Genomic DNA, 12894 nt, shown 5'->3' on the forward strand with positions numbered 1-12894 from the left:
TGAAACCCACATCTTTCACATAACCACTTATCACCCATCACTACCACCTTTTCTCCCCGCTTCAACCACCCTACCAGGCTTTTCTGAGAAATTAAAGAAACTATGAAAAATTTTCTTAACTGTAATGACAATTATTAGTGAATATTTTGGCTTTGATGATATGCTTGCCCAGGATTCAGCACTTTAGTGTATGATCTTTCTTAATACTACAACCCAGGGAAGCAATACTATGTGAGGCATGAGGAGGTTAACAACCTGCCCACAATGTGGGTACTGGGAGTGGAGGCACCTGTGCCTTCGGCAGGCGCCACAACAAGACGGTCGGGAGCATAGGCACCATCTAGTGCTAGGATTTTGCTCATAGTCTCATTCAACAGATGAGGGAAATGAGACAAAAATGACTTGACCCTGGGCCCTCTTTTGAGGGCAGAACCCATGACTTTATTACCGTAGTCTATGAATCATCACATCTCTAGCTCCAAGCTGGATGGAGCTTTCCCTCACCCGTCCCATTAACTCACCACTTCTCCAACCTGACCCATCAGCAGACTGGCCTCTCAGTCACCTCTGGTTTTGTTAGGTTTTCAACTCTCCCCCATCAAAAAAAAAAAAAATTGAGAAGCTGACACTACCCGAGGATGTACTTCATGTCAGGCTCAATTAATGCTCCTATCATACCTCTGGGACAAATAGTATTATCCTCTTTTTTTTTTTTTATAACAAATGGAAGGATTGGCCTAGAGAACTTAAACGAGTTGCCCAAGTAGTTAGCAGCAAGTTCTTAGTCACTAGATTGTCTCACCGAAAAAAAAAAAAAAAAAGAAAACACCCATTTCACCTTTCTGGGTTCATCCTGCCTCTGCTGTGCATCTAACAGTGCTTTTATTAACTACCACATGCCTGAACCAATGTAGGAAACTAAATTCTTCTATTGAACTACCAGCCTATGCAATTGGAGCCTGAACAGAAGATGGGGTTCAGACTCCTCCTCCTTCCAAGCTAAAGATATCCCCTATATATAAGGTCTTGCAGCCACCAAACAGCACCTAGATCCTTCTGTGATAAGCAGTGATGCACGAGTTTGCGTGTGAAGACCTGAGAGCATCATAAGTCAAAAAATGCAGAGGGCAAGCTGTGCAAGATTCCTGAGAAATTGAAATTGACCCATAACTCACCAGCCACCATGGGAAATTTTATCACTTTGCAAGTTTTGCTTCCATAACTAGAAAGCAAATCAGAGGGGCATGATCAGATTTCTAATTTGAAACCTCAGACATGCAATGTCATCTTTAATGACCCTGGGAAAAAGATACTCATTATAGATCTCAACCCACCCAAATTAAAACATGAAACCTAAAAATTAAAGCAGAAAATTCTCAATTTCTCTGGTCTGTGTGACTACAGAAAGAAAGAAAAAAAAAGCAAGTGGGAATACGCATACTCTTGAGGGCTTTGCTGTGCCTGCAAATATTTCAACAGTAATTCTATGAAAGAGCCAGGAGTGGGGCAAAAAAAAAAAAAAAAAAAAAAAAAAAAAGATTCATCAGGTCCTAACTTTAAGGTTTGGCCATCTGGGTGAATGGCAATTTCTCATGGCCAATTTGAACTATCGTGTCAGGGAAGATTATCTCTCTGCTGATGGCCAATTTCATCTGTTCTATGATGTAGAGCTCAGATTCCTATCAAAGGGGCAAACTGCTAGCTTCAAGTCTTCTCTCAATGCTAAGTGGACTGAAAGATGGTACAATCGCTCAGCACTGTGTCCAGGGGCATACAAGGTGCCTCTGACATGGTGGGCTAAAAATTCATCTCTCCTCATAAGTTCTAAACCCCATTCAGTATAGATTTCCTACAAGTTCAGATAATCATAAAGTAATCTCCAGAGACTGTTTTAAATCTCTTCCTTCCACTTCCCACCCACCCTGTCCTTTGTGTTACTGTATAAAGACTGCTATGGCCTAGTGGAATAATCGGGACCACCAGCTTTCCCATCTGCTCATGATTAAATTCTTTCTGGACCTAAATCCAGGAAGAGGGAGCCATTTCCTATATGCGGCAGCACCTCAATAGATAGTCAAGAAATATTAGCATGAATTTAGCTGTTAATAGACATACAAATCCAAAACTTGTTTTCCCTAAATATGCACTCCTAACAAGAAAGTTGAAAAATGGGGATCAGGGTCAAAGTTATGCTAGCAGACACCGAACATGAAACATGATAAACATCTTCCTAAGGATGAAGGAACATTTGCAAATAGCACAAAAGATAAGCTTAAATATTTTTTTAATCCAGCTACTTTGGAGCCTTCCATTATTCCCTACTGCTCAAGGACAGTTAACCTTCATTCCTAAATCCAAACATTTAATATAAAATGGTTGTTGTATACAATAATCCAAGTGTTTAAGTATAATTGGCAAACTAAAAAATTCTTCAAGAAACTTAAAACCACACAGGGAAAAGCTACACCCTTGTAGAATAAAGAAACTAGGACAGGAGTCCAGGTAGCTCCCAGGAAATACCCTTTGGTCATTTTATCACCTGCCCTTGTAAATATCTTTCAGAATAAGTTCACTCCAAGGGGTCAACTTAGAGCTTCCTCCCTGATGTAACTTCATTATTATTCTCTTCCCCATCTTTGTCTTAAAAATTTAATTGGGATGAAGGAGAGAGAGTGGTTCAATAGCCTGGAGTCTAAACTATTTGAATCCTTTCTAATCAAGACAATTAAAAAAACTCTTGGTAGACATGACCCCCTCCCCCATGCTTCATATGGAACTGAGGGCCTTTCTTGAACGGAGAGAATGAGTAAAGGACAAGACAGGCAGCCCGAGTGTAAAAATGTAGTCAACTGTCTGAACTGCCTCTGTGACAATCAATGGGTTGGTATTTCTGAATCAGGAACCTAAAGGCAGGCCTGCTACAAGAGTCATGGTTTTATGGTACGAGTGGACACTGAAAAGTCCCCAAGGAGAATGTGCTTTCCAAGAATGCATTAACACAGGCATGCACACTGCAGAGGCACAGAAGCTGTGCTAGGCTCACAAACATTTAAGTCATGTCCCAAATCATGCTGGGTCCCAACCCATTGATTCAGGAAATTACATTTATGGGTAGGTTGAAAGTTAATGGAGCTTCCAATCAGGTCCACTTTTTAAACAAAAAGCTACTCCCTGGCCTTCTTGTTAGGGAGAGACTTCTCTAATCTTGCCATGAAAACAGGGCGACCTGGTATTCAATGAAGTAATTAAGGACCAATCAAAGCAATTACTTGACATTCCCTACAATCGCCGTATGAAATTTCTAACTCTCTCCCCAAATCAAACTAGATTTTGCACTGAAGGAGACTTAGATAATTTCAGCATCTATAATAAGTTACTATGGTAAACCAGCATGTAGAGTGCGGCCCTCCTCCTTTTGAAGAGCATCATTAGGTAGGACAATGTTCACCGAGTTCTTCCCTGATAGAAAATGCGAGACTTGAACAAGTCACAGGAATGAGGCAAAATAAAAATTCTGACCAGGACCAGAGGAATCCGATGAAGTATTCAGAGGGCAAATTTTAAGGAGGCACTGACTAAGGTTGAGCCAGTGCCAACCCCGAGCTTTATCCACTAGGTGTGGAATTGCAAAAGCATTTCCTGTCACTTGTTATACACTGAAAGTGATAAGAGAAAACAGCCACAAGCAAGTCCATCTGTAAAACACCCATCAAACAATGGGGGTGTGGGGCTGAGGGATCTTCTGGAACAAAAAAACAACAACAACATCCAGGCCAACCCTACTTTATGGGATAAAAATCAAGAATAGTAAAAGAACTCAAAAAACACCTCTCTATCCATCTGCTCTGAGCATAGGAAACGTATAAAGCTAAAAGCTAATGTGTAAGTATCTGCTATGGGCCAGCTGTTCTAAATGCATCAGCTTATATAATCTTCAAAACAACTCCGTGGGTAGGTGTTATCTTTATCATTATTGTTGAAGAGATAGGAAACTAAAACAAAGATTTACTCAAGTCACCCAGATCTAGCAAATAGCCACCGTGGCCTATTCCATCATCTTGAGACACCGTATTTTAAATCATCTACAGATATTATTTCAAAATAATATATAGTAGCCCACCCCTAGTAAGAAATCACTTCAAACATAACCTTTTGTGTGCAGGCGGACAGACTTGGTGAGAAACTGGTCTTCATTAGCTTAATGCTGATTTTGAGAGGCCCAGAAAGCCTGGGTCATCGCTCTAGTAGTGGGACAAAGAAACCGAAGTGCCAAATGGGGCTTGAGTGATGGGAAGAGCAAACAGTATTCAAACTCTTTGAAGCCAAATAAGCTGTGGTTCCTCCCACCAGACACCCCGTGAAGGACTTTAGAAACCAAGCGACTGACCTCCACATCCCGGTGAAGCTGAACATGGTGCTCACACAGCGGGGGAGGGGCGGTGGGTTGAGTCCATCCAGGCGCATGAGCAGAGCTGGGACACCAAAGAGTACCAAGTACTTCACGTAGAAGAAGAGCACTTGGGCCAACGCCAGTCCTCCTGAAAGGCAAAGGGCCCATTTTAGACACATCAGCAAGAAGGGAAGCAGTCTCCTGGGACAGATGAAGACAGACACCCAAGGAGCACATCACCTGCCCCACTTCTCCACCAACTCTTTCTCCCCCGCATCTCACACATTTAAAAGTGTCTCATTATGAGTTTTATTCAATAAAAATCTTGAACAAATAATGACATCTCCTTTTTTATTCTGACAGGCAACAGGACCTTATAGCAATCTTTTGTTGTTGTTTCTTTCAAACACATGATAGGCAAGGGAGTACCAAAAATAAAATTAAATTTAAAAAATGTTGTAGTTAAAAGCTATTAGAAAGGGAAAACTCTTCCCAATCCTTTCAAAAATCTATCAGTTCATACCCACTAGGATGGCTAGAGTCAAAAGTTAGACCAACAAGTATTGGTAAAGATGTGGGAAAACAGAACCATCATACAGATGTGTAAAACAGTATAGCTGCTTTGGAAGATAGTCCAGTGGTTCCTCCATCAATGCCATAGTTACCATCTGACCCAGGAAACCAGCCGTTGGTGTGAACCCAACAGAAATCCAAGCAGATCCACACAGAAATGTATACCCAATATAAAGAACTCAGAAAGCTAAATACCAAAACCACAAATAACCCAATCAATAAATGGGCCAAGGACCTGAACAGACATTTCGTGGAAGATGATGTACAAATCAATCAACAAATACATGAAAAAATGTTCAACACCAGCAATTATAGAAATGCAAATCAAAACCACTCCAAGATTTCATCTCCAGTCAGAATGGCAGCTATTATAAAAACAACAACGTGTTGGCGAGGATGTGGGGGAAATGGTACACTCATACACTGCTGGTGGGAATGAAAATTGGTGCAGCCGATATGGAAAGCAGTATAGAGATTTCTTGGAAAATTGGGAATGGAACCACCATTTGACCTAGCTATCCCTCTCCTTGGTCTATACCCAAAGGACATAAAAACAGCATACAACAGGGACACAGCCACATCAATGTTTATAGCAGCAAAATTCACAATAGTTAAACTGTGGAACCAACCTACGTGCCCTTCAATAGGTGAATAGGTAAAAAAATGTGGCATATACACACAATGGAATATTACTCAGCAATAAAAGATAACAAAATCATGGCATCTGCAGGTAAATGGATGGAGTTACAGAAGATAATGCTAAGTGAAGTTAGCCAATCCCAAAAAACCAAATGCCAAATGTTTTCTTTGATACGAGGAGGCTGATTCATAGTGGGACAGGGAGCGGGAGCAGGGAGGAAGAGATGAACTCTAGATAGGGCAGAGGAGTTGGAGGGGAAGGGAGGGGGCATGCGGTTATTAATGATGGTGGAATGTGATGATCATTATTACCCAAAGTACATGTATGAAGATATGAATTGGTGCGAATATACTATGTATATAACCAGAGATGTGAAAATTGGGCTCTAGATGTATAATTTCAATAAGAATTGTAATGCATTCTGTCATATATAAATAAAATTTTTTTAAAAAAATGTATACCCAGATATCCTTAGCAACATTATTCATAATAGCCAAAGGTTGGAAAGAATCTAAATTTCCTTAAGTGAACAAATAAATTAACCATGGTATACCCATACCAAGGAATATTATTCCATCCCAAGAAGGAATTAAGTACTGACACATGCTACAACATGGATGAGCCTTGAAAGCATTATGCAAAGGAAAGAAGCCAATCACAAAAGATCACATACTTCACAATTCATTCATTTCAAAGTCCAGAACGGGAAAACCTAGAGAAAGCAGGATAGTGATTTTTGCATGCTTGGGGAAGGAACAGGCAGGAGGATATGGGGCAAGAAGAAGGGGGGTAGCTAAAGGTAGAATTTGTTTTTGAGGTGGAAAAAATTATATACAACCATCATTGCTTGCTAGTTATATATCTGTAATTACACTAAAAATCACTGAACTGTGCACTTTAAGTCGGTGAACTATACAGTATGTAAACTGTACCCCGGTAAAAATTGTTAGGAATAAAATGAACAAAAAACTCTACAGTAGGCCCTGTGCTGGCCTCTCGGCCAGCAGGGTGTGGGCATTGGGTATGATGTGAAGCCGATGAGGCAGCTCTGGTACCTCAGTGGGAACACCCTGCAGCACCAGCTGGGACTTGGGGTGCTCTATGATTCCTAGCCTCCCCAGGTGTCCTGGATGACCACTTCAACCTCTTCACCCAGGAGGTAGGTAAAGGGCCTGGGCTCCATGCTGACTGGATATCATTCCTGCTGGCCTTGGCAGTGTGGTGGAGGCAGAGGCAGGTCTCCAGAGCAGTGCTGGCAAGGATATGACAGAACATATTCCCAGGCAAAGCATGGCAGGCAGCCGCAGAGAAGATGACCAGGGGCCACAAGGCCACCTCAAGGCCACCTTCCCCGGTGTGCAGGGAAATACTGCAGGACATGCAGGTGTAGCTGACCAAGTAATTTTCTGGAACATTCTAAAGAAAATATCTAAGCCTCAAAGAGATGCCAACAGAAGATATTACCATCTGGCCTTCCTAATGCCACAGGAGGATCTTTGGAGAATTTCCCTACTGTGGAGTGTGTGGCTGTAAATGGTAGCTCTGTGCCAAATGAAACAAAATAATTGGGGTGATGGCAAATGGTGGTTCAAATGTGAAAACTGTACATCCTACAATGAGGTAAACCTACAATTAGAAGGCCTCAGGAATCACTGTCTTGTTCCCTTTCAGAAGTGATCAAACAGGTTCTTTAGATGTTTGGAAATATGCTGGAAAGCCTGGGTACAGACTCTCATTCTTGAACATTGTGTGATAGAAGTACAAAACTACAAAGTTAACCGGTGTGTGAAAACGTGTATATACACATTGATCAAGAAGAGATATCTGTGCTAACAATACATCTTCAAAGCACTCGGGGTGCAGGGAGACATATGGCCACTCTGAGATCAGAAACATTCCAAAGCCAGAGATTGCCAGTGAAGGCTGGTGAAGGCTGACTCTAGCTCTTACATACAGGAGCAGCTGTGCTTAACAGCTTTGCCCTGTTAACAGGATATCAGCTCAGAAGAGTAAGTTGCTTTGTGCCTCAAGTACTGCCCTTAGGGCTGGGTGTACAGCTCAGTGGTACAGTGCTTGCCTAGCATTGCACGGTCCTGGGTTCAATCCCCAGCATCACCAAAATATTTTTTAAAATTTTAAAAAGCACAAATATGAGAACTGCCATGATTTTTGTATAACTGTCATATATAGGGCATATATGTTAAACCAATAGCTGGGTGTGTGTGTGTGTGTGTGTGTGTGTGTGTGTGTGTAATTTCCATTTGTACAAAACCCTTACCATTTGTTAGTATCTTCATATAAAATGAGGCCAAAGAAAGGATTTTGTAGAAGTGTTCAATGTAACTCTACAGCTAAATCTGAGGGGTTTTTTTTAATCCCAATATGGATAAAAAATACAAAAGCCACACATTTATTAATATGCAACAAATACCATATTCTGTTATTGAATATTTCTATGGATTAAGACACTAAATGTTTAAATGCTGCTTTTTTGAACTTTTAATAAATGGTTAACAAAATTTTAAGAAAAGGATGCATAATGATATTCCTAGATTATCATTGTACAATAGCTGTTAATTTTTTTAAAAAATTGTGTTTCACCTGTGGGGTTAACTACTCTGTCTTGCTATTGATTTTCATTATCCCTATGGAAGATGCATGGCTTGTTCTTTTCCCTTGACCTAAAAATTAGTCTTACCCTTGTAAGATTTAGTTTAAGTTTTTGGAATTGACCCTAAGGATTTTGCTACATTCTCTCAGGCACATAAGTGGCAAGAAAACAACATAAGAATATAAATTACTCTACCCTGACTGAAAGTTATTTGACATATATAAATGGAGTAACCCTTGTTAAGTTCAAAGATACAAAGTGTGACTGTATTTCAATTTCTAAAAACTGTTGGGTATTTCAAATATTCTTTCAACTCTTCAATTATAATTGAATTTATCTATCTTTACCCCACCAAAAATCCATGGATAAGTTTATGTGTTACATTCTCCCTTGACATTCATTCAAGAAGCATTTACTGATCACATGACCACTGGAATCCATTGAGAACTACAAGAAACCGACTAGAGGTCAAATAAGGTAGGAGTCAGCCTCTGTGGGCTCATGGTCCATTTTATTCATATTTACTCTTCCCTTTTTGCTATTTTCTTCTGCCTTTATTCCCTCCACCTCCCTTCTGCAGCAAAATCCTATTTATCATTGAGATCCCAGCTCAAACACAGTTCTATCTCCCTCACTTAATATTGTCATTGAGCACCGAGGGCTTGGTAGGCACTGAGCAATGTAATAGTGAATAAAGAGGCAAGACACCTGCCCTTAAGGAGCGTTAGGGTCTGTAAAAGGAGGAGGAGACTGTAAATCAGGAGTACAATTACACTCACACCACTGGGACAGGAAACAATCTGCACACAGTGGCTCAGACACCATTTGTTAAATATTTAATAAGTACTCATGTGTTTGTATGCCAGGCATGATTCTAAGTGTTTAATATACATCATAAGACATTGTCAATAATCAACCAAAAAATAAACAAAATTTAATTCTGTATTAGTAAGCTAGGAAGAATAGCAGAACATATTCCCAGAAATGGCTACAACCATGTCCTCCATCCCACATGCTCTCCTGCAACGTGACCTTCCCTCTCCCACCATTCAAAGTAAGACTGGAATTTCTTCTGTGTCTACAGAAGAAATAATGCTATTTGTTATTTTGAATAAATGTCCCACAAAGACTCATGTGTTAAAGTCTTGGTCACCAGTCTATAGCACTATTTGTAGATAGTGACACCTTTAAGAGATGGGAGAAAGTTAGATCACAGGAGGCATGGCCTTGAAGGGGATATTGGGACACTGGTCCTTTCTTCCCTCCCCACTTTCTCTCCCTCCATCTCCAGCCACTATGATGTGCTGCCTCATCCACCATGGACTGAGTCTCAAAAATGGAGCAAAAGTAAAGCGTTCTTTTAAGTTTATTATCTCAGGTGTTTCTTTACAATAACAGAAGACTAACACAATTTCAAGTATAGCCTAACATTGGCCTGGCACCTTCCATTTCCTGCCCCCGCTAGGGATTGAACCCAGAGATTCTTCACCACAGAGCCACATCCCCAGCCCATTTTATTTTTTATTTTAAAACAGGGTCTCACTAAGTTGCTTAGGACCTCATTAAGTTGCTAAGGCTGACTTTGAATCTATGATCCTCCTGCCTCAGCCTCCTGAGCCCCTAGGATTGTAGGAGTACACCCAGCTGGAATGCTTACCCTTAAGATACATCCTTTTGTAATGCAATTGCTATACTGTTAGAAGTACATGCCCCATAGATCACATGAAGAAGTTCTGGTGGACAGTATCAGCTGAGCTCCTAGCTGATGGCCAGCCTCAACTGCCAACCAAGTGAAAAGCCATCTTGCCCAATCTAGCCTGCAGAAGGCTGAAGCACCAGCTGATATCTGACTGAACCCTAGGACAGACCCCAGGCAAGAAATATCCATTCAAGAACAGTCAACCAACAGATCAGTGAGAGAGGAAACCATTATTGTAAGCTAGTAAATTTTCAGATGATTATTCAGTAACAGCCAACTGAGAGGATAAGAAATTTAATGGAAAAAGCCAAACTGAAGAAGCTCATAAATACTGAGACAGCAGATGCTGCTGTTTTGAAGTTGGAATTCAGGGTGATCTTCATTGAAATGAGCATATTTCAGCAAAAGTCTGAATGGGGTGAGAGGTCAGCTATGCAGCCACCTTAGACTACCATCATACTTATACGATTGGCACATCAGATCATGCAGTTATCCTGCTTGTTCACAAGCTCAAAGATTAAAACTGGCGTCTTGCACCTTTTGTATTCCCAGCACCTGATATCTGGTAAATAGTTGATGTTTGACAATTCAGTTATTTCTCAATGAAGCACTTAATGACTCATTTAAAGCATGAAGACTACCCACATCATGACTTTTCTGGAAACAGTACTGATGGTCTATCATCAGCTTAGAGGATTGTTGAGTTGCTACTGAGGCTCAGACCTGCCAAACAAGAGTCTTCTGTGGGTTTGGGACCTTGCCTCCCAGTATCTAGAACACAAGAGAGGACAGGAAGTCCTAGCATTGTTTGCTACTGTGTGGAAGTTACTAGAGGAGTGGTGAGTTCTGCCTACCAGCGGGCCGGGCCACCTCCAATTGCAAGTGTGTCAAATGTACCTCCTCCAAAACAATTTAGCTCTCTCCATCAAAACTAGAAACAGAGCACATTTTCAAGAAGATGAATGTCAAGTGCTATAGAGTCCCAGGAGGATGAGGATTAAGGAACAAAAGCCACCTCAACTCCTGGAGCTCGTCCTTCCCAGATTGAGGTACCCACGTACTCAGCTCTCTCCCCTATTACCCCACCACAATTTTAACTGACAGCAATTGGCTTCTACCTGGCTTATTACCACCCTCTCACCTCTAGTTCTCAAATGAGCTGCTCAAGATCTCACCCTGAGGGGAGTAGGGAGTAGGAAGGAGGAGGCAAGACCCATCCCAATTTTCCTGCCCAGACTTTCCCACCCTTGCTGGACTTCCCTCATTTTACCCACTTACTCCTTCACTTTCTTCTTGCTCACACTCATTCTTCTGTCAACACATCCCATATCCTCCACTTTTTTCCCCCTATCAAAATTCTACCTTTCTTCAAGGTGCCACCTAAGTACCATTATTTCATAGTTTTTTCTCAATGCCACAGCCACAAGAATCACATGCTATCCTGCAACAACATAACATGGTACAGCTTCCTGTGAAATACTGTTATCTATTAGCTCTGTGGGGCAGAGACCATGGCTGGCTTCTTCTCAACCTTCTGGGTGCCAAGCGGTGCCAGACACATAGTGACAATAAGCAACATTTGCTCAATGAATGAATAAGCTGAGAGAATGAATGCATTTGCACACACGATATCCCACTCTTAATTTTTGCCCAACCTTGTGCCATATTTATTATTGGTTCTACATATCATATTAAGAAGGAAAGATTAATAAGAATTAAATGACCTTTTAAAGTCTCAGAGTTAATAACATGTGGGACTTGAACCCAGTTCTCTTGGCTCCAAAATCAGTTGATTATTTCCCACAAAATGTGATGCTTCTAAAATGTATACATTCTATAACATTCACATATCTAGAAATATGTGGTTTTTCTTTATGTAAAAACATTGTTATATAGATTTAATATTTTCATATTTTATAAATTCTAATGTCAACTATATTATTGCAGTTTAGACATGCGGTGTCCCCCAAAGGCCAATGAGACAAGAAAGTTCAGAGGTGAATTGATTAGGTAAGGCTATCATAACCCAATCAACACATTAATCCACTCATAGGGATTAACTGGGCAGTAACTATAGGCAGGTAGGGTGTGGCTAAAAGAAGTAGGCCACTGGGGATATACCTTTGGGGGTTATATTTTGGCCCCGTAAGCATAGTTCTCTGCTTCCTGATACCATACCCTGACCCACTTTCCTCCTCCACACTTTTCCACCATGATGTTTCGCCACACCTTAGGCCCAGAGCTTTGGAGTCGGCATCTACAGACTGAGACCTCTGATACCATAAGCCAAAATTAATTTTCCTCCCTCCCATTATTCTTGTCAGATCTTTTAGTCACAGCAATGAGGAAAGCCAACCAAAACATCATGCACGATAAAGTGACATTAACATCTCTATTACACATTACCTCATAGTTATTTTTGTACTTGCTTGTATTGTCTACCAGATTATAGGATGCTCCAAACCTATCCCCAGATGGTTGAATATTAGGCCTCTAAGTAGCAGGTGCTCATTAGAGAGTAGCTTGTCCAGTGAATGTTGCCAAAGATAAGATTTTCTTCAGGGTGAACACAAGGGCTGAGTTGTATTAAATACCCTTTTGAATTCTTAGCTTTCCCCCAAGAGTTGGGGAACAGTTCAGTAACTGCGTCACGAAAACCCCTTACAAACCACATTATGTCAGGGTTTGTCCAAGATTGGAGATAGATGCCCTCCAGCTCTGTCAGACAGCTGCCGAGCAGCCATCTTTGCATTGGAGCCCTGCCTTTGCAATTCTCACAGTGAGCAAAACAGATGGGTTCCAGCTTCACTTGGCGTCAAGGAGCATGTTGTCTCTGCTTCTAGAAGCTTGTGCCACCCTGACCCATCCCTACACTCTCTCATCTCCAGCCGGTCCTGGGCTCTACCTCAATTCACAGCCTGACCTCCAATCCGGACCTTTTCTGCTCAACAATAAATGATTCCAATCACTTTCACATCATT

General features: G+C 41.1%; 1 protein-coding gene across 3 annotated transcripts in view; it reads right to left on the reverse strand.

Moving 5' to 3' along the window:
* Hhat (hedgehog acyltransferase) overlaps positions 1-12894 on the reverse strand; it is a 296093-nt gene that overhangs the window by 181663 nt on the left and 101536 nt on the right. For all 3 annotated transcript variants that reach the window (XM_076831926.1, XM_076831925.1, XM_076831924.1), the window contains one exon: positions 4388-4538. In XM_076831926.1, coding sequence (XP_076688041.1) covers positions 4388-4538 — 151 coding nt within the window. The remainder of the gene's footprint in view (positions 1-4387; positions 4539-12894) is intronic.

This window comes from Callospermophilus lateralis, chromosome 13 (assembly GCF_048772815.1).
Source record: "Callospermophilus lateralis isolate mCalLat2 chromosome 13, mCalLat2.hap1, whole genome shotgun sequence".
In the NCBI taxonomy this organism is placed as follows: domain Eukaryota; kingdom Metazoa; phylum Chordata; class Mammalia; order Rodentia; family Sciuridae; genus Callospermophilus; species Callospermophilus lateralis.